Genomic DNA, 27,133 nt, shown 5'->3' with positions numbered 1-27,133 from the left:
TCGGACCAAATTGGGGTTTAGTGTAAAAAAATAATATCCGCCATAATATTATAATGATTTATTATATAATTACGATAATATCCTTTTCTATATTATTGATTTTTAATTAAGTCTTTATTTTACGTAATAAAACTGAATATATATATATATATATTTAGGTCAGGACGAGTTGGGTACAAATTTTGATCTCAAAAATCGAATCGTGTTTCAGGTCGGGTGAGATCCTCCTAAACCCGGGTCGAGTCCGATGGAGAGTTTTAATTTTTTGGGGTGGTTTTTGATGGGTCAAAAATCTAACCTGACTGACCCATAGTCATCCCTAGAGAGGATGGGTTAAATATAAAATTTCAGAATTATAGAAGGACTAAAACCAGGGTTAGACCTTATGTATATTATTTAAATAGTCTATATATTCTAAGTTGGGGCAACTTCATGTTATTAAACAATTCATTTCTTTTTTCTATTGAGATCAATTCTCATTGAAACTTTTTCTCGAGGGAGTGGGGAATGGAAATGGAGTTCTCACAGGATGGTTTCTTGGAGGAGCTATTGGCTCCGAGACGAGACAGTTGGGCCACTTTTTCAACTGAGTTCCTCCCTGTTGGCTCATCCAACTTTGATCCATTCGATGACAATCCAACTTTGGCTCCATCAAATCTCTGCCTTGTTGATGAAATTCAAAACTCCAGCTTTGATTGTCCTTTCACCGATCAACCCTCCCCTTTTGTTCACGAGTTCACAGTGCGAGACATGGATTCTTCATTCACCAGCAACGCCAATGTCGTTTCTCCTTTCCCACCTGCTCAACAAGACTACCCTATTTCCATGGTTGATGATGACCCGTTTGGTGTACAACAAACAAGAGTAGCTGCAAAGTCGAGATGGACAATCAGAGGTTTAACATGGTGGACTTGTTAGGCAAGAAAAAGACCAAGACAAACAAGTTACAAGGTCAGCCCTCGAAGAATCTAATGGTGGAGAGGAGGAGGAGGAAGCGACTAAATGACAGACTTTCAATGCTGAGATCAATCGTCCCTAAGATCAGCAAGGTGACCCTGGTTTTTCCCTTGTTTATTATCAATTTTTTTTTTAATTTACTGCAAACTGAAACAACTGAACATAAACAGATGGATAGAACATCTATACTTGGAGATACCATAGATTACATGAAAGAGCTTCTAGAGAAGATTAATAAGTTGCAGGAAGAAGAAACAAAAGAGGGTATTAATCAACATAATTTGTTGAGCAACTTCAAGGAGCAAAAGCCAAATGAAGTTCCGGTGAGAAATTCCCCAAAGGTATATAACTATAGTCTATAGATTACATTAACCATTATATGAACAATTGAACATGTAATTGAAGATATTCTTCTTTTACTTAACGCATTTCTTTCATGTAGTTTGATGTAGAGAGGAGAGATATCGATACTCGAATCGATATCTGCTGTGCAACGAAACCAGGATTGCTGTTTTCTACTGTTAGCACATTAGAAGTACTAGGCCTTGAGATTCAACAGTGTGTTATAAGTTGCTTCAATGATTTTTCTATGCAAGCTTCTTGTTCAGAGGTAGATTAGATATGCTCATTTTCTGTTGGATTTTCAAGTACTCTTAAGATTATAATCACCTACCTTTTTCCCCCAATAATATTAGATAGCAGAGCAGAGGACAATGATAAGTTCTGAATACCTAAAGCAAGCATTATTCAGAAATGCAGGCTATGGAGGAAGATGTCTGTAGAATCATTAGGAGGAGAAGAATAAGATGATCATGTAACCAAGCTTAATGGAGACTGAATTTTCTCTTAATTTGTTCTTCAAGGTTTTCCAAAATCTGTAATAACATTTCCCAGTATTAATCACTCTTCTTCGTTCACAAGTCAATGGTTAAAGAAAACGATGTTCTTCTTAAAGGTATTGAGTTCAAACAGCTGTGTCTATAATGTGTGCACATATCAATAACCAATAAAGATTATAAACAAATGTGATCTTATAATGCTAAGACAAAAAAGCCTGGGGTTCATATTTTCAATGAAAAAGGAATGAATTCAGGGCCAACTCTGCAGAAATCAGTGGCCCATTAATACAAGTATAATTATTAATTCCCTTTTGCTGCAGCAGGCATAAGCCAATCAATAATTGAAATTCATATTGGTAGATAGATGGTGACTTGTTATCCTTTAATCTTTGAACAAGTATCTGATATACCATTTGTTAAATGTTAATTACAATAAAAACAAATCAAACTAATAACAGTTTTATCTCACCATGTTATTTTCCTCAAGTTTCTCACTTTATCTTCTCCCTTTTTGGGTTCAAAATCTAAGGTCAGTTTAATTATTAAGAGAGTAAACTACATCATTCTTCATTGAACTTTACTCTCTCTCTCCTATTCTATTTTTTGTACTTTTAATTTTTATAATTTATTCACTAAACTTTCGAATTGTTTATGTTTTGGTCACTCTATTATTTTATTATTATTTTGGTATGATATTACATTTTTATTGTCATTTAATATAAAAATAATTTAAAATATAAAAATAAAAATAGATGGTGGTCGTCCACTGTTCGGCGATGTTGGACACCATCGTCGATGACCGTAGATGGTGGTCGTTCGGTCCTAGATTTCATCCACCGCTATCTTGACCCTCTAAGTCCGAATCTGACATCTATTTTGTCGGAACATGCTCTTAATTTGATCAAAAGTGAGAAAATCGAAACGTCAGTTGTAATAGATGGTGGTCGTTTGGTCCCAGATTTCATGGCTCACTTCGCCACAACCCTATGAGTCCAAATCCAACCTTCATTTTGTTAGACCATCCTCTAAAGTCCACGAATAGGAGATTAAAAGTGATGAAACCAAAATGTTTCAATCGTGATTCACAGGTTTTGGGACATTTTTCGGTGAAGCAACCATCAGATTTGGACTCAACGTGTCAAAGCGACTCTCTCTGTACAATTTGGGATCAAACGGTTACCGATTCAGAAAGTCAACGGTGGTTGACAATGACGAGAAGGGGCAGTGGTGATGTTGTAGATGGTAGAGAAGTAAAAATATTATTTTATTATTTATTTTAAATTACTTTTATATTTTAATAATAATAAAAATACCACGTAATAGAATAATAATAAAAAATAATTGATAGTGATCAAAACAAGAGAAATTTAAAAGTTCATTGAATAAATTAAAAAAATTAAAAGTATAATGAATAAAATAAGAGAAAAATAAATTCAACCAAAAATAATGTACTTTACCCTTATTAATTTCATTGTTACCGTGACATCATAGTTGTACTGCAACAGATACAATCATAGCCCGTGACAGCAACAGGACATGTTTTAACTCCACTTTTCTTGATATAATTGTCCTATTTTCTTCTCCCCTTTGTCAATCCATTAACCAGCAATTCCATACTAATTAAACCTAATGAGTGATATTTTAGCTATTAGCCATAATCTACATGTATTATATATATGACATGTTCCTGCACCAAACGATAGAGTCACGGACTGCAAGCCCGAGGCCGAGATTAGTGCACAACTAACTGTCAAAGAGGTTTTTTGAAAGATCTTTGGCATAACCAACCTATTCGAATTAGCCCTATCATTGGAGAATGCTAAAGATCCCAATCATGTTGGATATGAAAAGAGAGTTTGTTGCTTGATCCAAAGGAATATTTTCATGGTAGATATGAAAAGAGAGTTGGTTGCTTGATCCAAATGAATATTTTCGAGGATTCTTTTCCTAAATCAATAGAGTCACGGACCGCGAGCCTGAGGTCGAGATTAGTGCACAAAAAACTGTCCTAAGGCCATGCTAAGTAAGGTTTAATTTTAGTTGTAGATGTAAACTGTAACACCATGACATCTTGAACCGATACCCCCTCAAACAAACCAGAATTACATAATGTCATGGGGGAACCGATACCCCCACAGTAGGGAACTGATTCCCCCCTAAAGGAAAAAAATGAATATCGGTTTATTAAGTTCGTTTAAGTTATTAGTATCGAATTACAAGATGTAGGTATCTAATAATTGTCTTAAATTGTATAATTATGTAGATATAGAGCCTAAACGAGTTCCGGAACCCTTGACAAGTAAGACGATCAAGGGGAAAGTTTAGAGATCGATATTGACTAGTGAGGCCAGGTGAGTGCATGCTAGTTATATGATGTGTAATGGAAATATGACTTGCGACGAGTCTATTTCCTATATTAGAATGCATAAATTAATGAATATAAGCATGTTTTGATATGAGTATGTATGTGGTATGTTGCTATGTTTTGTATATGATACATGATGTAAGTAAAATATTATTATAAGATAATGGGAGATCATAAAATAAGATGTGTAAAGATATTATTGTAAGAGACAATCCATGTAAGTATAGGTTACTGATAGAATAATTAAGCCAAGGTTTATTGTGATACATATATATAAGAATGCAATGTAAATTACATAAGTGATAAGTCATGAAGCTATATGTGACTATGAGAATATTTAAGAGAATAAAATATAATCAGAAGATAATAAGTTAAGAGACTCTTCGAAAATGGTATATAAATTAGGGGACATGAACATAACGATGATACGAACCTATAGGATAAGCACTATAAGAAAGAGTAATATATTTTAAAATGAAACTATGTTATAGGAATTATAACACGAAGAACTATAAAACTCTATGAGGAGGTTATAGGAGTTATGTAGAACTAAATTAAATGGATAGAATAACTCTAATTAAATAAGGTGAGATAAGTGATAAGGGTTATATGTTATTGTATAGATTAGTATAATAAATCATGTAAGCCGGTACAAAGGGAAATGAGATAAAGATAAATAGCTTTTACCTATAGGATTTATATAAGATTATATGTCGGTGTGATAACATGAAAAAGTGAACTAAGTTCTACGATATTGATCCATGTGAGTATAAGTAATGGGATTGCATAAGATATATATATATATATATATATATATATATATATATTCATATGATTTGGTATATGCCATTTGATTCATGTGTATACATGTAGATAAGATATGTGAATATGAGCTATGTGCTTATAAGTGATATGATCACATGATGTGAAAAGAAACTATGAGAATATGTCGTTAAGTGATATGATTATGTGAAATAAGATAAAAGATAATGCCCATGTCATGTAAATTGAGAGCTAGAGGTATAGTTGACATGCCAAGAGTCGAGGGTCTACGCGGTCCTTCGGGACATATATGTATTCTTTGGAACATGTGTGAGGTCTTTTGAGACACATACTTGATCCTTGGCATATGTATATGATTCTTAAGGAATTTCTACGTGGTCCTTAGGGACATATTATATGGCACTTCGGTGCATTTCTAAGCGGCATTACGGTGCAATTCTACGTGGCACTTCGGTGCATTTATACGAGCTGTGGTGACATCATTAGTGCACAACCTCTATAGACTCACATATCTATAGTTCTCATAGGTGTACATGGGCTAATAAAGAAATACAAATAAATACATGATATGTAATGTACCTGCTTTGCTATGTGAAATGTATATATATATGTAATGTCGAATATATTAATTGTTAAATGAATGATATGATTGTTAAGAAGTTTAAGTATAAGAATAGATAACTAAAAGACATAAATGGAGGTAATATTGATTATGAAATGAGGTTATTGATAATTAAGATAAGATTTATATATCGGTATGCATGTGATTATATGAAATGTTATATTGATTTGTATGATATTATTGTATGATATGTTCATGCATTTTAAGGAATTATAGTTTCAATAATGAGTTTTATATACCTCACTAAGTCTTCGACTTAGCGTGTGAGTGTTTCACATGTAGGTTTGGAAAGCGCGAAGAAAAGTTAAGAGGAGCAAGACAGGTCAGCATCTTCCTTACAAAGTTCAGATCAGAAAAGAAATGTTGGATATGTATTTTATTTTTTCAGATGTAGTTGGCATGTAATATAAACGATTTGAATTGTATATGCTCTGATAAGTCTGAAAACTTTTATTTTGAAATAATATGAAGTTTTCTTTAACGGAGATTTTTCATTATTTTGAACAAGTAAAGGTTTAAAAGTTGATGTGACACCTCAGACTCAGATTCGGGTCGGATACGGGTTGAGGTTGTTACATTTAATGATATCAGAGCTAAGGTTTAGCCGATTTTAGACTTAAACTAAAGTCAAATAAAGTTTAAAATGTGTACATGCCAACTCAAAGTGAAATTTTTTTTGATCTGATAGTGTAAGGAGTATGTTGTCTTGTTAATAGAATAAGATTTGTATGATATAGTAGAAATTGATTATAGAAATGGTTGAAGTGAATTGATAGTTGGAAAATCTGATGGTGATAGCAATTCACCTGCCCTAGCCAGGCAGGATGAAGAGCGGACACCTCAAGAAGTGCCTTGTAAGATCAAAAGTGGATTTTAGAAAGTTGAAATCATGTTAGAATAACATTAGAGGGTTTCTATTATTTGAATCAGAAAAGCGATAAGAAGTAGTTTTGTTAGTACGTGGATAAGATATGATATGGTGAACAAATGTCACCATAAGAACATTATAAAGATTAAAGGATGTGGTGAGTATTTGTAGAAGAGTTCAAGAATAAGTGCATTAGTGACAATTGTATAAGATATATGGAGATAGAGTTTATGAATGGGAGACAATGGAATTATAACGTGAATGGATAAGAGTGCAGTTGGATAAGTTGAAGGAATTGTTGTTAGGCTAATTTAAATGAAAAAGAGGTATGCAAGTATGTTGTGAAAGGTTTGTGCTCAGATGGAATGAGTGTTATAGTGATAAAGTTTTAAGGAGAGAGTTTAGAAGGATTAAGAGAACTGAAATTTTGAGTTTCAAATATAATCCTGGGTGGAATTAGTAGTATTCTGTGTTGAAATATCAAATTTGATGTAACTCAGACTCACTTAAGTAGTAGAGTCTGATAATGGAAAATTTTATAAGGAGTTAAAGATAGATATGAAGTTAAAATATGAAAAGGGTGGAATGGATTCAAGGTTCTGTTGGGAAGTATGTAAATTGAAGAAGAAAAAGTATTTAAAATGGATCAAGTAATGTAGATCTTGTTCTGAAGACCTTAAGAATGAGTATATCAATGATCAGTTATAAGATAAGGGAAGTTGTAATGCTTGAGTTTAAATTCAGGAAATGGTATTGTGTATGAGCATAAATATAGATGTGATAAGTTAATCAATTTATGGATGGATTATTTCTGAATGGGAAGAATGTATATTAATGGTTTGATAAAATTTTACGTTCTGGATTGAAAGAACTGGTGTTGACTAACAGAGTTATGAGGTAGTAATGTGTTAAAGTTAAAGGATTAGAAGATGATGTCGGGATATGCTAACTAAGTACGATATGGATTGAGATAGGATTATGTACTTTGATCATGGAAATGTAAAATAGTAAAAGAGATAAGGGAACAATATAATATATGAATGTATATGATCAGTTTGATTAGGGCTTATGCCTAGATTGAGAAGTTGTTACTGATTAGCTATAATGATGTGGATAATAGAGTTATAAGATTGGAAGGAAAGATAAAGTTAAGCTAGTAGAGTATGATACAAATCTGGATATGGTTGTGCATGCTCATCATATCGACATGATGTAAGCAATGAGATAAGTATTTATATGTTTGAAGGGAGCTTTAAGGAAGTATAACAAGCATTTTAACAGGTTATGAAATTATTTAAACTTGGTATCTGATGAATTAAGTGGAGGAATACAAATACAAGAGGTGATAAAGAAAGAGGTTCCGTAAAAGAAAAATTAAATATTAAAGCTATGAAGCTGCGATAAAGAAATCAGAAATGAGTATAAAAGAGTTTGGAACATGAAGAAAAGATATGATCTATATGATAAGAAGAATTGAAGAGTGAAGAAGGCAAGGATTCATATGTTAGAAGAAAGTTAAGGATTGATAGAAAAGTGTAAGATGATGAAAAAGGGGCTTTGAGGAAGAAAATACAAGTACAAGGGATGGTAAAGAATGAGGTTCTAAATAAGTAAAGCGGATTATCAAAGTTATGAAGATGCGATGAAGATCGGTAATCAGAGATGAGTATAAATGATAAGAAAAGAGTATGTGAACATTAAAGAAAATATATGATATGTGTATAAGAAGATTTTGATTTTGAAGGAATGAAAGAATAAAGGGATAACAAAAGACAAAAATGGAGATTAAAAGATCAAGTATGACAAGAGATATATTGAGATATAAGTTATAAGTTTGATATTAAAATGATACAATTTTCAATTATTAGAAGAATGAGAATGGGTGATTATTCTTTAAACAAATACGTAAGGGTTATATTAAAAGATTGTGTGTATAGTAATACAGACAAGGATTAAGAAATGAGCAAAAGCTTGATTTATGTGCAAAGCACATAGAGAATGATGAAAAAGATCAATTGATCTATAATATTGAGGAATAAGGATTTGGGGTTGTTGTCTATATAATGAATGATATTATATGGATTTATAAAGATGTGGACGTATATGAAGAATTAAGAATGGGAAAATGGTAAGTTTGCTAGCGGTAACAGGAAATATTAAGGGAAGCAACATGAAAATATTAAAAGACATGATATTACAAAGGTATGCAGTGAAAATTCGAGGACGAATTTTCTTTAAAGGAGGGGAGATTTGTAACATCTCAAATCAGTGTTAGTGACTAAATTTTAAATTTTGAAAATTATGTGCTCGATTTCAAAACAAGTTAAAAGTTTAATAACTTAAACAGGAATAATTCCTTATTGGATTAGATGATAATTATGAAAATTTTGAAGGGTATAATAGTAATTTCATAAGAAATATTTTTGTTATTCCTTTATATAGGATATAACACGTGGTAATGTAGAGAGACAAGGTTCCAGATTCCAGAGTTCTCTTCTTCCCCTTTCTTCTTCACGTATGGAAGCCAATAGCAAAGGTAAGATTTCTTGTTGGTTGATATTTAGCTGAATTTAGGATTTGGTTATGATCATTGGATGATAATTAAGCTTAAGGAAAGCTTAAATCATCTTAAAAACAAAGGATGGTGGAATTAGGAGAGATTAAAGATGAAGAGTTTTCGAATGAAATTCTATAATAGAGTTCTTTACTCAAATTGAAAGATAAATTTGACTTGTCAATGGTTAAATTAAGAGATTTAGAGTGATAGGATTGGATTTAGAACATATAGAAAATTTGGTATGATTCTTGAATGATATGTGGAGGAGTGAATTTTTAAGTTAAAGAGGTATTGAATGAAAATTAATTAGTTTAAGTATGTATATGAAAGTTAGGAATATTAAAGGGAATGAAATATGAAGTGTTGAGCTGAAAATGGAGTGATTTTCGAGCTCAACATGTGATTTTTGGGCTAGGGGAATCGCTACCCATTCAAGGGGAACCGATACCCCCTCAAACGAACCAGAATTACAGAATGTCATGGGGGAACCGATACCCCCACAGTAGGGAACCGATTCCCCCCTAAAGGAAAAAAATGAATATTGGTTTATTAAGTTTGTTTAAGTTATTAGTATCGAATTACAAGATGTAGCTATCTAATAATTGTCTTAAATTGTATAATTATATAGATATAGAGCCTAAACGAGTTCCGGAACCCTTGACAAGTAAGACGATCAAGGGGAAAGTTTAGAGATCGGTATTGACTGGTGAGGCCAGATGAGTGCATGCTAGTTATATGATGTGTAATGGAAATATGACTTGCAACAAGTCTATTTCCTATATTAGAATGCATAAATTAATGAATATAAACATGTTTTGATATGAGTATTTGTGTGGTATGTTGCTATGTTTTGTATATGATATATGATGTAAGTAAAATATTATTATAAGATAATAGGAGATCATAAAATAAGATGTGTAAAGATATTATTGTAAGAGACAATCCATGTAAGTATAGGTTAACTGATAGAATAATTAAGCCAAGGTTTATTGTGATACATATATATAAGAATGCAATGTAAATTACATAAGTGATAAGTCATGAAGCTATATGTGACTATGAGAATATTTAAGAGAATAAAATATAAATCAGAAGATAATAAGTTAAGAGACTCTTCGAAAATGGTATATAAATTAGGGGACATGAACATAACGATGATAGAACCTATAGGATAAGCACTATAAGAAAGAGTAATATATTTTAAAATGAAACTATGTTATAGGAATTATAACACGAAGAACTATAAAACTCTATGAGGAGGTTATAGGATTTATGTAGAACTAAATTAAATGGATAGAATAACTCTAATTAAATAAGGTGAGATAAGTGATAAAGGTTATATGTTATTGTATAGATTAGTATAATACATCATGTAAATCGGTACAAAGGGAAAATGAGATAAAGATAAATAGCTTTTACCTATAGGATTTATATAAGATTATATGTCGGTGTGATAACATGAAAAAGTGAACTAAGTTCTATGATATTGATCCATGTGAGTATAAGTAATGGGATTGCATAAGATATATATATATATATAGATATATATATATATATATATATATATATATATATATGATTTGGTATATGCCATTTGATTCATGTGTATACATGTAGATAAGATATGTGAATATGAGCTATGTGCTTATAAGTGATATGATCACATGATGTGATAAGAAACTATGAGAATATGTCGTTAAGTGATATGATTATGTGAAATAAGATAAAAGATAATGCCCATGTTATGTAAATTGAGAGCTAGAGGTATAGTTGGCATGCCAAGAGTCGAGGGTATACGCGGTCCTTCGAGACATATATGTATTCTTTGGAACATGTGTGAGGTCTTTTGAGACACATACTTGATCCTTGGCATATGTATATGATTCTTAAGGAATTTCTACGTGGTCCTTAGGGACATATTATATGGCACTTCGGTGCATTTCTACGCGACATTACGATGCAATTCTATAGTGCACAACCTCTATAGACTCACATATCTATAGTTCTCATAGGTGTACATGGGCTAATAAAGAAATACAAATAAATACATGTAATGTACCTGCTTTGCTATGTGAAATGTAATATATGTTATATGTAATGTCGAATATATATTAAATGTTAAATGAATGATATGATTGTTAAGAAGCTAAAGTATAAGAATATATAACTAAAAGACATAAATGGAGGTAATATTGATTATGAAATGAGGTCATTGATAATTAATATAAGATTTATATATTGGTATGCATGTGATTATATGAAATGTTATATTGATTTGTATGATATTATTATATGATATGTTCATGCATTTTTAGGAATTATAGTTTCAATAATGAGTTTTATATGCCTCACTAAGTCTTCGACTTAGCGTGTGAGTGTTTCACACGTAGGTTTGGAAAGCGCGAAGAAAAGTTAAGAGGAGCAAGAGAGGTCAACATCTTCCTTACAAAGTTCAGATCAGAAAAGAAATGTTGGATATGTATTTTATTCTTTCAGATGTAGTTGGCATGTAATATAAACGATTTGAATTGTATATGCTCTGATAAGTGTGAAAACTTTTATTTTGAAATAATATGAAGTTTTCTTTAACTGGGATTTTTCATTATTTTGAACAAGTAAAGGTTTAAAAGTTGATGTGACACCTCGGACTCAGATCCGGGTTAAGGGGTTACAATAATAATGTGGATCATACCCCAGATCTGGTCACCACAAGATCGAATCAAATAATAGAAACAATAAATAAATAAATAATGGTTAGAGTGCAATAAAAATAAAAGTTAGTCGTTCATATGTAATAAAATAAAATTTAGTGGTTAATATGCAATAAATAATATAGCATAATAGGGACCAAATTAAAAGTTAGTGAAATAGGCATTTATATTCGAAATAAATAAATAAATAAAACATAGTGCAAAAAGGCTAAAAACGGAGGGCTCAAAGGTGATTTTCCCCTATAGTGACCAAAATGTAATGTGACGCTAAAACTGGGAAGACTAATGGGCGATTAGCCTCTAAAATAATTATCAAAATACAAAGTAAAGCTTAAAACTCGGGGACATGTGGGTAATTTACCCAAAAACACAAAACATAACATTCTCCCATTCATTTTTTCTCTACACGCATAACCGACGACGAGACCTCAAACCATACCAACAACACCGACCACCGAGACCGGTGGTCCTCACATGTCCTAACCAATGCTGAATCAACCTGTGAAACCCGAACCGACTAAAAAAGAAACAAAAACCCCCTTGAACGAAACTCGAATGCCCTATATGGGTACCGTTCGTCACCTCTGACCACCACCTATGGTGGTCGGGACGCTAAACTAAACCCGAGCAACAATGACTCCCCACAGGCGACGCAGAACCACGACCAATGCCTACACTCTCACCACCTTTATGTAATGAGGATAAAAAATAAAAAAAATGAAAGAAAGCAAAATCCTGAAGGAGAGAACCAAAACCCTTCTTTATTTACCATTTTTAAACTTACAAAATTGGGGATATAGGGTTACAAAAATAAGGGCTTACCAAAAAGAGGGAGAGAAGAGTTACTAGCGATCAGGGCTTCCTAAAAATGGGAGGCTGAAATCTGTTTTTGGATTATCTTTTAAAGCCCCCCTAAATTATAATAGGTAATATTACAAGTTTGGTCCCTACACTTTATTCCCTCTTTATATTTTGAACAATATTACAATTATAGGTTTGGTCCTTAGACTTTGTTCCCTCTTTAATTCTCGAACAAAATTAGGGTATTACAACTGCCTCTCTTTGCTCGTCTGTTGTGTAAACAATGACGAAGCGAAGACAAATAATGGCCTAATTTTGTCTAGCTACAATGTTTGTTTCGCATTTGGAGCTCCAATTATTTATCTAAATACAAAGGACTTAAAGATGAAACTATTTCTTCATATTGAAGACGTCGGATCAATCTGGAGATAATTTGGTGTTGAAGACGACACTGCTCATACATGTTGAAGAGTTCTAGTGGCTTTCAGGTAGATTGTTTGCTGAAGATGATATTGTTCCTTGTCGTTGAGGAAGTCGGGTCAATCTGGAGATAATTTTGTTGCTGAAGACAATACTACTCATCCGCGTTGAAGAGTTTTGGTCGTTTTTAGGTAAATTTGGAGACAACACGGTTCCTACGTGATGAGGAAGTCTGGCTATCTAAGGGTGACACGGCTCCTATGTGATGAGGAGATCTGGTCAATGGATGACACGGTTCCTACATGATGAGAACAACTGGCCATCTTTAGGGATGATGATAACACGGATCCTACGTGATGAGGACGGCTGGTTATCTAAGGTTGACGCGACTTCTATATGATAAGGAGATCTGGTCGGTGGATAACACGATTCCTACATGATGAGGATGGTTGGCTATCTTTAGGGATGATGATAACATGGTTCCTACGTGATGAGGACAGCTAATTATCTAAGGTTGATGCAGCTCCTACGTGATGAGGAGATCTGGCAGGTCGATGACATGGTTCCCACATGATGAGGACGACTGGCCATCTTTAAGGATAATTTATTTCAAGAGAAACTATCTCAAGAGAAACAAAATTTGTTTTGAGGGAAATAATCTCAAATAATTGTGTTTCAAGGGAAACTGTCTCAAGAGAGACAAAACCTGTTTAAAGGGAAACTGTCTTAAGGGAGACAAAACTTGTTACAAGGGAAATAATCTCAATTGTTTTTATGTTTCAAGAGAAACAATCTCGAAGGTTTTTATGTTTCCAGAGAAACTGTCTCAAGAGAGACAAAATTTGTTTTAAGAGAAATAATCTCAAAGTTTATAAATTTTGTTTCAAGTGAAACAATTTCCAAATTTTGTATTTTGAGGAAAATTGTGTTAAACGAGAAAAATCTGTTTTGAAAGAAACAATCTCAAGTGAGATTAATTTTGTTTTAAGTAAAATAATGAAATTTGTGTTCCGAGGGAATTATCTCAAGCTAGATGAAATTTGCATTGAGTAAAAACAATCTCAAATGTTTGTGTCTTAAGGAAGAATGTCTCTAGTGAGACAAAGTTTGTTTTGAGAAAAAATAATCTCAAGTGAGATCAACTTTGCTTAAAGTGAAACAAATTTGAAATTTGCATCTCATGGGGAAATTTTCTCAACTGAGATGAAATTTGTTTTGAGAGAAATTGTCTCAAGCGAGACAAAATTTGTTTTTAAGAAAAATTGCCTCTAACGAGACGACACTTTGTTTCGAGAGAAACAATCTCAAAGGCGACAGATAGTCTGCTTGTTCCTGCATGTTGAGGAAATGCCTTCAGAAGATCTAATCGTGCAGTTCAGGATGTTGAATCATTATTTCTTCAGATTAGAGACATCTAGTCATTTCCGAACATTGATTTCCTGAAAGATCAAAATAATGCATTTATGACTCACTATCTTGGATGTTATGATGGATGTCAAGATAAAGTTTATTTTATGTGTTTGATTTGATAAATTTTTGAATTTGTCCTCATGAGAGAAAAATGTCTTTAAGAAAGACAAAATTTCAAGTGAAACATTTTTTTAAAGTATCCTCATAAGAGGTAAAATCAAAGTTTTTATTGTGAGTGATTATGAATGTATGATGCAAAGAGGCAAACTCATGTAACATGTATGTATATATTGATGTATGTTTTCTCGATCTATAAGGGGAATGGTTGCATGAACAATCTTTATTCTATCCATGATTCAGTTGTATTCATTTTCCACCAGGGTGTACTCTTGCAAACTCCGACCTGAGATAATTTGTTTTCCTTGCCCCACCAAATTTTGCCCCAAAAATTCGGCTTCCCTTGGCCCAGCTTCGATCACGAACTTCTGAGATATTTGTTGAATTCCAAGATATACTTGCAGAGAGATTATCTTGTTTTAAAATGTTTTTATTCTTCTTTTTATTTTCAACATTTTAAAACTTTTCAAAAAGAATTTTGAAAAAATATCGCCTTATTCTAAGTTTCACAATTGAAACAAATCGTAAAACAGGAGTTCATCGAATATCAAAAGAATCAATTTCTCTTTTAATCTTTCATAGCTGCAAATCTTTAACAAATATCAAGGTCGACATGTTGGTTTTGAGGTTGGGTACCTACATTTTGAGGTTTGTTTCATCGATTCGTCCTTGGTCGTTGTGACATGTCCCTCTTTTTGGTTTGGCATTTTAATCAGAGGTGGAAAAAATGTCGCAACTAGCATAGTCAATTGCTAAACTTTTGAGAACACTTTTATTTCAGTTCTCAGAAGTCTTCCATTTGTTCAAGATTTGTAGACTTCTCTAGCAAAGGCAACGTAGAAATATCAGTCTAAAAATGAGATTCCCGAGTGCTAATGTGAAATCAACTATAACAGGTGTTCCTCAACTCCCTTAGTCAATATTCAATAAAACTCCTTATTTGGTAAATTCGATTTAATTTTTCATTGTTTGGCTAGCTAAATTCAGTTTTATTGTACATATATATTTTATAATTGCCTTTATCTGGCTAACTGAAGAATTCATGTCATCACAAAGCCTTTGACTTGACAATCACAGTGGAGCAAACACCGAATTGCCAAGTACCCGATCAATGTCATGGTTTAAATGTAATCTATTCATAAAGCTAGGGCTTTTGAGTTTCCTCTATAACCAATTGCTTTAGCGGTATAGCTCAGATTTATTGTATACATATATATATATATATATATATATATATATATATATATATTATGGGTATACAGATTCAACTTCTTAAACTTGTCAAGAACCTGTTATAGTCCATGTGCTTGTTGAAGGTTAGAAAATCCTATCGTTAGAGTTCAATTTACAAGCAACTGACCTAAACTAGATTCACCTACTCGACCATTCCATCTGTGAAGATCATGATCATCATTGAACGCCATTAATAGAAGTAGAAACCAATTAGCTTTGCAATTTCATATGCCAGATGCCCCGTTTTTTCCGCTCCTAATACATACCTGAATGTCAAGCCCGATTGACTCTATATGCGAGGAAGGGGCTAACTTTGTCCCTGCAAGAGAAGGGTGTGTATTCTGGTGTATCGTCTGGAGTAGGATTAGGGATACTTGTTTTATAGGGTTCAATCTTGTCATTTGTCAAAGATTTACAACCTCAATTATTAAAGAACTTTTAATTGAGTTGATATTCAAAGAATTTCAAGATTAAAATTTGCTAATTGCTCATTACCTCAGAATGAAGCGTTTTATTTAAAATGTTCGAACGTCAAATGACTTACAAACATTCAAACATAGGAAAAAGAAAAAAAAAACAAGTTCAAACAAGATGACATGCTTTTGATGAGAATTCAACAAAATTCCTTTTGGATGCCCCAGCCTACTCCTAATCAGAATACCTCATTACACATCAAATGTCCATGCCCCTGAATCAATCAAATTCCTTTTGGCGCTAACATTATGGTCTTAAGGATATGGGGCCTCTCTTGATTTAGATTGAATTGGAGTCACAAGTTCTTCCCAACTAGCGTTAGGAGCAATTCCTCATACATCACTGGAATTGGATCGATGCGAGTCCTTTCACGGAACACTTTATGAGGTTTGGTCCCCTAATTAGCTAGATAAGATCTCACTATGTTAATCTCAGCTCTTTCCTCTATGTCAATACTACTAGTGCCTCTTATCTTGTCATTCTTGACAGCTCTTTCAACCATTTCTCCACACATGATGATGTCAGATAAACTCTTAGTGGAAGCTCCTATCATGTAGTTGATATATGGAGATTTTAATGTATCAATGAATAAAGTCATGAACACTTTTTCAATCATTGGTAGATGCACTTGAGATGCAACATCCCTCTATCGTTGAGCATATTGTCGGAAGCTCTCATCACACTTCACCTCCATATTTTACAGTATTGTTCAATCAGGGGCTATATTAGTCATATGCTTCTACTGGTCCATAAAGGCACGAGCCAAATCCTTCCAATAGCATATTCTAGTACGACTCAGTTGATTATAACACTTAGAAGCGGGTCCAGTCAAACTATCTTAGAAACAGTGGATCAACATCTGATCATTGTTGGTGTATCCATTCATCCTTCGAATAAACATCGTGAGATGGGCATTAGGACAACTGGTTCCATTGTACTTCTCAAAATTGGGCATTTTTGAATTTGGATGGGATCACCAAGTCATGAACTAAAACTAGTTCTCTTGCATTTATTTCATTATGAGAGCTCTGTCAACTCCTTCCTTTGAAGGTCTATCTACACCACTTTTCTAGGTTCTCCAGGATCTCATTCTTAGCTTTTTTCACCTCATCGGAAGCAGACATGTTGTGATCAGTAGAATGATCCCGATGACCTAACACAGTTGCATGAGTTTTAGTGTTGGAGAAGCCTACTTGGTGACTTGGAAGTTTTTAGGTGAAATGAGTATCGACAGATTAACGTGGGCCATCACACCTTCCGAGGTTCTACTGGTTGAGGAAATCTTCTCTTCACCTCTTTCTTGGTTGAGCCCAGCCAGTTTTGCTACAATTTGGTCGACTAGGTTGTCTTGGTTTTGCAAGATACGATCCACGGTGGCCTTTTGCGCTTGCTCCATTTTAGCGTCCCACTCTATTTGCATCATTTGCAAACTCTCTTCCAATTCTCAATTCAGTTTCTCAAATTTTCATTCATTCTCAATACTGTGTGAACGAAGTTGTATAGTTAGAAACACTTCCTCAGAGTCCTCCACGATATGAATCCATGCATCCATGATTAATGCATGTAAAACTGCTTAAATGAATGTCATGCAGAATGCAATGATGCAAATGTAGATGTAAAAATGTTGATCCCAACGGTGAATATCATAGAAAAATTTCCACCAAAGATAAAAGCCTTCACATTACAAGACAATCCATTTTATAGACATGTTTTCGCTTAGATGTTGAGTCTAAAGTGGATCACTGCTTTGTCTTGGATCTTCGTCCTTGAAAATGATGCCCCTCAAATACTTTATAACCTGACTCCGTTAATGCCCCATGCGGTGCTGAAGTCATTGCGCGTCGCTCCTTGGTGGTTAATGATGAAATGATTGTAATTAAGAACTTACTGTTGGATTACTCCTCGAATCAATGGATCATCATTTCAGTCTCGAATGTTGAACGATCTTCAAGCAAGTCTCATTTTTGTGCTCTGAACTTCTTTTAGCCCTCGGTGCATGTCTGTGTATGTGACTGCTTGATTGAAAACTTCTACCTCTTCTTGTGAAAATTTTCTCTTGAATATCCCCTTGCGGATCAACACTTTTGCATTATGTCATGACGATACAATGTAATGCAAAAAATGATGAAAAATGACACAAACAAAAGAAAAGAGATAAATTAGTACAGGCAAGATAATCAATAGAATTGAAAGATGCTATTTAAAGATAAATATAATGCCTACCCAATCATGTTATCTACCCAAGCATGATTTTATTAAATAGCAATCCTACCCAGACATGCTTTTTACGCAAAAATGATTATTTTTAAAAAATTGATCCTAACTGCATGGTATCTAGTTCGTATGCTTTTATTTGAATAGAATAAATATATTCTATGAACTTAAAGAAAAAGGTAAATGTTTAAAGTCATTCCTCATTCGTGTACACCTAATTTGGCACCTACTGACGGACATAGGTTCGGTATGCCTATACCTAGGGTGACCGTTCTACGGTTCACTATATGCATGGTTTCGGCTCTATAAGAAAGGTACTCGAATTGTCCTTGTTGTCGGTGCCCCCTTGGGCTGCCAAACCCTCAATCATATCCCATTATAGGCATAAATAGATCGAGTTCAATTCAAGGGGATTCACTTCCTTATACCTATACGAGGAATAAATCCCTACCAAGGTATAAGGTATGTGCACCCCAGAGGTTATTTGATAACACTCATACGAATAATAAATTCTTACGAGAGTAAAGCGTTCACCCCCACTTGGAACAAAGCTCGAGTTTAGAGCTTATGTCATCCAAATGCACTTGATGTGTGTGAGGAGGAACATACAAACCTTTGACTCTAAAGAAAAAAGAAAACTCTCAATATAAACTTGAACATTGCTGAAAACAAAGATTAAAATATTAGTATCACGATTAAAAATGAAGAAATAAAAAAATTCAATAAATGGATCATAAGTTAGCTATAAACTCAAACTCATAATTTCCACCACAATGACAATGTATAAACAACTTATAGACCGACTCTCTAAAAAGAAGGTCCCCAGTGGAGTCGCGAAGCTGTTATAACCATTTTTTGAAACAAAAAACAATGACTTTTATTTGAAAATTTGGTGATTTTGAATTTGATTTGAATTAATTTGGATGGGAGTCGTCATCGACCTTTGGGCTAGGTAGGTCGAGTACCTAAAAATGTCTTTTAAAAACAATTTTAAGAAAAATCATTTTTAAGACAAAAATTAGTCTGCGTTATCAAAGATTCATTTTTTGGATCCGAGAGTCAGTTACGCGTGGGGAATGATAAGCACCCCCACAACACCCAAAATTGGTACGTAGTCGCTTATATATTGTCACGGTAGTGGAAATTATAAATCGAATATAAAGTTAGAAAATGATCCATTTATTAAATTTTATTTAATTTGATTCGAATTATTTATTAGGGAAAATCCTTTAACTCGAAAAGAAATATATAGATTTGCTCATCCTCCGACATGAAGACTATCTCTTGCCTAAAAAGAATATTCTCTCCTCGATTTATCAAAAAACATAAATCAAATATAAATTGAATATATGCATTTTTGCAACAAATAAATTACTATATAAAAAACGTAAGGAAATAAAATCTATACATGTTAAAAATGTAAGGAAATAAAAGCTAACTAAGAAAAAAAATTAAATTATAGAAGTAAATAACATAAATAAACACAGTATTAACTAATAAATTAAAGTACCATAAATAAGAGACATAATTAACGATTAGAACATTAGCAAATAAAATGTAAATCTGAAATTAAATAAAAAAATAATAAAAATGCATAAATTAAAAGTGCATAAAGTTAAATAGCTTAAATAAAATGCAATAAAAATAAAATGTAAATAGTTAGTAATTAGCAGTTAGAAAGGTTAGCAGTTAGCAGAGTCCGAACCATAATAATGTTGATCATATCTCGGATCTGCTCACCATAAGGTCGAATCGAATAATTCAAACAAATGAACAAAATAAAATAAAATAAAATAAATATATAAAAAATTAGTAGTTAGCAGAGTCCGAACCATAATAATGTGAATCATACCCTGGATCTGGTCACCACAAGGTCGAATCAAATAATAGAAACAATAAATAAATAATTAAATAATGGTTAAAGTGCAATAAAATAAAAATCAGTAGTTAGCAGAATCTGAACCATAATAAAGTGGATCATACCCCGGATCTGGTCACCACAAGGTCGAATCGAATAATATAAACAATAAATAAATAAATAAATAAAATGGTTAGATTGCAATAAAAATAAAAGTTAGTGGTTAATATGTAATAAATAATATAGCAGAATAGTGACCAAATTAAAAGTTAATGAAATCTGCATTTATATTCGGAATAAATAAAAAAAACCAGAGTGCAAAATGGCTAAAAACCGGAGGGCTCAAAGGTGATATTCCCCCTATAGTGACCAAAATGTAAAATTGCGTTAAAATTGAGACGACTAATGGGCGATTAGCCCCTAAAATAAGTGTCCAAAATGCAAAGTGAAGCCTAAAACTCGGGGACCTGTGGGTAGTTTACCCAAACATACAAAACAGAACATTCTCCCATTCCTTTCTTCTCTGCATGCACGACCGGTCGACGAGACCTCAAACCACACCAGCCACCGACACCGGTGGTCCTCACACGCCCTAACCAACGCTAAATCAACCCGTGAAACCGAACCGACTAAAAAAGAACCCAAAACCCCCTTGAACGAAACCCGAATGCCCTATATAGGCATCGTTCGTCACCTCCGACCACCGCCCATGGTTGTCGGGACGCTAAACTAAACCCAAGCAACAACGACTCCCCACAGGCGACGCAGAACCACGACCAAGGCCTACACTCTCACCACCTTTACGTAATGAGGATAAAAAAAAAAATGAAAGAAAGCAAGATCCTGTAGGAGAGAACCAGACCCCTTCTTTATTTACCATTTTTAAACTTATAAAACTGGGGACATGGGCTTACCAAAAAGAGGGAGAGAATAGTTACCAACAATCGGTAGGGGTGTTCATTTTTACGAATTAACCGAATTAACCGATTGAACTGAATTAGTTTGGTTAATTCGGTCGGCCTCCGAATTAGTTCGGTCAGTTAACGGTTAAGAAAATTTTTAGAATTCGGTTAACGGTTAATTCAGTTCGAAATAGGTTAATTAACCGAAATTAAATTTTAAATATTAAATATATTATATATAACATATGGGCTCAGCTAAAACCATTTAAAATATAATTAATAATTTAAGATCCAATAACTTTTAAACCTAAATCAATATTAATTAATTTAAAAATTTATATAAAATGTTTATTTTATAATTATATATTATTTAAATTAATTGTAAACTTTTTTTTTGAATTAAAAATATTTATTTTTTATATAAATTAGAAAATAATTAATTGTGTATCTATGATGTAAAGAGGGATGAATTTATAACATGACTTAAGAATAGGGAAATACATTAAAATGTAAAACATAAAGGAATTAAAGTATAAAAGTACCGAGGCTGGAAGATTATGCAAGATCAATGACCATTAGCTTTCAATTTTGCATATTTTGCATTTGACCCTATCTGTGATAATCATTTTACCTTAGGAACCAACCAAATACAGGTTTGATAACAAAGATCAACACTTCTTGTTTAGTTGATCATGAACAATTTCAAAATCTATTTTTGCACATGTTCGTGTTTTAGGCAAAAGTTGAAGTGAAACTTGAAATTTCCAGGCATAACAACTCCTAATCAATTCAAGGAAGTGTATTGCTATGTTGATGATACTCTCAGTCTCATCATCAAAGCATTATCGTTCAAAAACACTAATTGACATAAAGTGGGGAACTATTGGAGCTGAAGTATGAATATGTAAAAGCTAATTCTAAGCATATCTCTATGAAATAGCTCCAAGTAAAAGACTATATCATATATTTGGATTAAAAATTTGACCTAAATTAATATTAATTAATTAAAAAATTTATATAAAATTTTTATTTTATAATTATATATTATTTAAATTAATTGTAAACTATTTTTTAAAATATTTAACTTTTATATAAATTAGAAAATTTTAAAAAATTTCGGTTAATTAAAAAAGTAACCGAATTAACCAAAATTTATTCGGTTCGGTTAATATTTTCGAAAAAAAAGTTCGGTTCGATTAACGGTTAAGGAAAGAAAAGTTCGATTAATTCGTTAATGGTAATTCGGTTCAGTCGGCCACCGAATTAACTGAATGAACAACCCTAGCAATAGGGGCTTCCTAAAAATGTTGGGGGAGGGGTGAAATATATTTTTGGATTAGCTTTTAAAGCCCCCAAATTACAATAGGTAATATTACAAGTTTGGTACCTGCACTTTGTTCCCTCTCTAATTTTTTTGGAAAATGGTACAATTGTAATTTTGGTCCTTGCACTTTGTTCCCTCTTTAATTCCCGGACAAAATTAGGGTATTAAAATTAAATTGATTTTTTTAATTCAATGACCAAAATAAGAATGATCAGTATAATTTACCCAACACAAGAGCATTTCAGATTGTTGAGTGATGAACAATATAATTTACCTAAAAAATAAACTATATCTATATTTAGCCCAAATTACAACAAGACTATTGGATATACCAATTACCCAAAAACGACCAAATTTTAAAAGTTATATGTCCAAGGCCCAAATGGCAAAAAAAATAAAGAAAATAAAAACTCAACATAAAAATTAATTTGAATAAACCATAAGTCAAATTGAATCAGACTAGAAAGAATCTAATGTCTATAAAATGTATATAACTAAATCAAATTTAAGAAAATCAAAACAGTACCTAGCACAATTGTTCAAATAGTTGAATGATGAGTCAGGTGAGAAAGTACGCTAGAGCAAATTGCGTAAGGTTGATTGTCTTCAACTTGCCAGAGCTTCTGCACCAAGGGCTTTGGCTTATTTTCGACAATCATGGAGAAGTTGTAGATTCTTTCATCCCCAAGAAGAGAAGAAAGGGGGGGTAGGAGGTTCGGATTTGTTCGATATGGAGGATGCGAAAAGAGCTATCGACTGTCTTGATGGCTCTTGTATTCAAGGTAACAAAGTACGAGTCTTCATGGCCAGATTTCAAACGCAAGAAGCGTTTTGGAGAAAGAAATCCATCGGACAACAGTAAAATTAGGTCATGAGTAGGAAGGAGACTGTCCTTCACTCGAAGATCCTCTATAAAGGAGCAATTGACTACAAAAAATTACTAGTTCTTAATCATAGTCTTGTTGGATGGTGCCCAAAATTCACCAAGATAAAAGATATGGCAACTTGGATACACAACGAAAGTATTATAGGGCCGAAAATTATGAGGTTGAGTGGCTTAGCTATCTTAATCATCTTCGAAGATGAAAAAAGCAGGGACACCACTCTAAAAAAATCAGATCAAAGCGATGGAAAATTGCTTTGAGAAGGTTGAAGTTTGGTCTGAACAGCTACATTGTAGAAGTCGCCGTGCATGGCTCTCGTGTAAAGGGATTCCACCGTTGTGGAACCATATGACTTTTCGTAACATTGCTAAGAGATGGGGTAAGCTCATTTCTGTTGAGGAAAGGATGTTGAACCCCGGTTCTTTCGATAGGGTATTAATTCAAATTGTTACGGATGGCCAAAACTGGGTGGAAGAAAGCTATGAACTGAGTGTGGGGGAGCGACTATTTTCAGTTTGTGTATCCGAATTTGAGCCTTGCTTTAATCCGAATTCCGTTTATGTAGAGCCATCGCCGATTGAGGGAATGGAGGACACTTTGACACCGTTTGTTCATGAAACTAGGGCCACGCTGTCACCATCAAATGATGCCAAATCGTTTTGCAGCCAGGATGGGGTTTCTTCATTGCTGGAGTTGAATCGTCAATGTGAATCTGCCCTTCCTAGAACCTCTTTTGTTGAGGTTGATGGAACAGCCGTCTTGGATATCTCAACCACGTGTTGCATGCCCGAGGTGAACCAGCTGGGAAATACGCATGATATCATGGGATAACTGCATGGAAAAAGCAGCTTTCCATTTAAGCACGCAATTGAAAATGAAGGTGTATTTTTGTTGATAAAGGCAGTGGGGCCTTGAAGGAGTTATCATCTAAGTTTGCTGTAGTGGAGGCGAGTATTCTTGAAGCGGGAGAGAGGCTGGTAAACGAGGATAAGTCTGATATAGATATTTCAGGGGACCAAATTGAGGCGAGGCCCTTGGGGTTTGTTTCGTGGGAGGAATCCGTGGATAAGTTAAACAATATTCCAATATTAAGAGAAAGGGTTGAAAGGGCTGTCACAAAGGATCAACACGATGTGGATTTAGTACTAAATATCAAAAGGTATTCAAGAGCGTTGCTAGAAAACCAAAAAAGAAAATCAGAACAATGGCGGAGATCCAATGTAGTGTTTTGAAAAAATCAGTAAGAAAAAAGCGTGCTATTAAAAAGAAGAAGCAAGAGATTGCTTTGGAGGCCTCAGAATTAGAATGAAGGTCATTGTTGGACTTGAATATGCAACCTAGACAGATCTTTCTGGTTAAAGAAGCCAAAAAATCCTTGGAGCAGGTAAAGAATTGGATTCAGTTTCTAGGGCCCGAAGAAGAGGTGGTTCGAGAATTAGCTTTACTATAGAAGATTCGGATAGTGCTTCTCAGGAGTTCTAGAAACTGTAGCGAGTAGGTGGGTGGTGACATATTGGATCTTATTTTTGAGGAATCTCTGGTGGGTTTGGCATTCACTCTTAGCGTCAGATCAGTCGAGAGTTATATACTTTCTTGGGATCATATTTCGGAAGATAATTGAACCTGTTTTGGGATTTCAATTGTCGCTTAGCCGGTAATGGTGATGCTTGATAGGGTGTTATATATTGATTTTCTCATTTGGAGGATGTTGTGGTTAGATTGGACTCTCCAGCAGTTGCTTGTGGCTGATCAAATATTTCAAGTGGTTGTAAAAGGTAAATTTTCGAGTATATATTCTGAAGAATGGGGTATGCCCTATTGGTTACGTATACACTATTTTTGTCCGGATCCAAAAAAAATATTAAGATTATTATTATTATTATTATTACATATTTACATTATTTTTCAGGGCTAATTTCACACAACCGAGACCCACTCTGCAACCCAACTGGGATCCGACCCAACACCAAACCCGGATCCAGACCCGACCTAGTCCAGCCCCGGCCTATGCCCATACCCTGCTGCCTGCACACCAACACGCCCTGCTAGCAGCTGCTGCTGCCATCCCGTGCCATACTCCACGACAGAAAACAAGGTCGCCCTCTCCTCCAAATGATGGCACCACCGAACGTGTCAAAGGAGAAATCAACAAATTTAATTTTTCTGTTCTATAATTTTGTAAAGGGTATATAACCCAAATGAACCGAAAAGCAATGGAAGCAAAAAAACAACAAATTGTTTTACCAGAAATTAAAAGGAACCGAAAATTGCAACACAAAGGTATCTAAGCCTATGTTTCTTCCTTTTTTTTTTTCGTGTTTGAGCATGAAGTATTATCGATTTCTAGTAAAAGAAAATAAATAAGGATTTAGAATTACCTCGATGTCGGTTCTCGTCGGAATAACAAGGTTGTCGGAGAGAAGTTGAGGGGGGCGGAGTTGATTTGGGGTCGAATGGCCACCGCATGTGGTGGTCATTCGTTTTTGAATTCCCGAGCGATGAGGAAAATAACGTGGGTCTCGTTGATATTTTGGGGCTGCCTTCGTGATATTCCCCATACGTTGTAGGTCCCGGCCGGAGTAGAATGGACACCCATATAGGGTGGCCGAGGCGTAGGTGTCTGCTCGTCGGAGGGTCGGCTGCCATGGCCACCGCGTGCGTGAAGAGGAGCGAATGAATGAAGGCTAGGGATTTGGAGAGAGTTATCGGGTAGAATGGAATTTGGGGGGAAAAGAATGGAGTTATTTTGGGTTTTTTGGAAAATCACGCTAAGGTCTCTAGACCTTTAGCGTGTTTTTGCGTTTCTGTCATCAATCCGTGGGATTATTAGCCATAGGTCCTTTAGCTTTAGTAATCTATTTGCATTTTGGTAACAAGTTTATGGGATAATTATGGTTTGGTCATTGTCTTTAGCTTAGGTAGCATTCTGGTCGTCTCTTGCAGGGGAAATCATTTTTAGGTCCCCAATCTTAGCAATGTTCTCATGTTTTAGTCACTAGACCTGTCGTTGGTATTTCTTTGATTTAAGTATGTTATTTCAATTTTATTTTAGTTTAGTCACATTCTGATATGCCATTTATTAGAATATAGCTAATGAACTTTACTTTATTTTATTGTAGTCACTAATGGAATTTATTTTCTTGTGATTTGGGAATGTAATTATTATTTTTATTTATTTTGGTCCTTGCTGCTGCCATGTATGTGATTATATTATTGCTCTTTAGTATATGTGTTTCCTATTTTAATTAATTTTAATTTCCAGTAAAATATGTTTTTTATTTTATTCATTCATTTTATTTTAATGCCTATATTTCAGAATAGATATTTATGCACATATAGAATTATATACTTTTTTACGATTTTTTATGTTTACATTAATACTATGTACTTTATCTTTTGTTATTTTATCACTTTACAAGGCATGTTTTAAATCTATGAGAACTTTGGTTTGTCCTGTTTGTAAATCAGATTTTTTATCCCTTGCATTTTCTACGTGTATATATACGTTATATTACTATAAAGTATTTGCTATAGTTTTAAGTAGATACATGTATGTAATAAATATATTCTATATACTACACGTATGTTCCCTTTTGCATTGGTATTTATTTTAATTTCTTTTATAATTAATTATTTATTGATTTATAAAATACTCATTTTTTCTTCAATAATATTTTAAATACTATTCTAATATTTTCAAGAACACCGATTTGTATAATGGGCATGAAAAGCATTGCTTGATCGAAACAGTGCGATCCGATACGACATTCGAACGAAATGTGAACTTGAAATAA

The 27,133-nt window shown here is 33.7% G+C and overlaps 1 protein-coding gene and 1 pseudogene across 2 annotated transcripts; one reads left to right on the top strand and one right to left on the bottom strand.

Annotated features, from left to right (window-relative positions):
- Nucleotides 1-479: 479 nt before the first annotated feature.
- LOC120166948 lies at nt 480-1,746 on the top strand (annotated as a pseudogene).
- A 23,425-nt stretch (nt 1,747-25,171) lies between these two features.
- Nucleotides 25,172-26,084, bottom strand: LOC120166960. Of its 2 annotated transcripts, none has more exons than XM_039176113.1 (2): nt 25,718-26,084; nt 25,172-25,463 (listed from the first exon to the last, which is right to left on the bottom strand). In XM_039176113.1, the coding sequence occupies exons 1-2, from the start codon at nt 25,895-25,897 to the stop codon at nt 25,329-25,331; spliced, it is 315 nt and encodes a 104-aa protein (XP_039032044.1). In that variant the 5' UTR covers nt 25,898-26,084; the 3' UTR covers nt 25,172-25,328. The 2 variants fall into 2 exon arrangements, with proteins under 2 accessions (XP_039032044.1, XP_039032045.1); XM_039176114.1 differs by having other exon boundaries at nt 25,172-25,445.
- Between the last annotated feature and the right edge of the window lie 1,049 nt (nt 26,085-27,133).

Source organism: Hibiscus syriacus, unplaced genomic scaffold (assembly GCF_006381635.1).
Source record: "Hibiscus syriacus cultivar Baekdansim isolate YM2019G1 unplaced genomic scaffold, ASM638163v2 tig00111650_pilon, whole genome shotgun sequence".
In the NCBI taxonomy this organism is placed as follows: Eukaryota; Viridiplantae; Streptophyta; class Magnoliopsida; order Malvales; family Malvaceae; genus Hibiscus; species Hibiscus syriacus.
Note: the sequence above shows the minus strand (reverse complement) of the source record. Positions and strands in the feature narration are given on the sequence as shown.

What these genes read in the sequence shown, in the direction of transcription:
- LOC120166960 (XM_039176113.1), bottom strand. Translation starts at nt 25,897, where the DNA reads ATGGGGAATATCACGAAGGCAGCCCCAAAATATCAACGAGACCCACGT. An exon ending in CGACGAGAACCGACATCGAG is followed by an intron (nt 25,464 to 25,717) that starts GTAATTCTAAAT and finishes TGACACGTTCGG; the next exon opens with TGGTGCCATCATTTGGAGGA.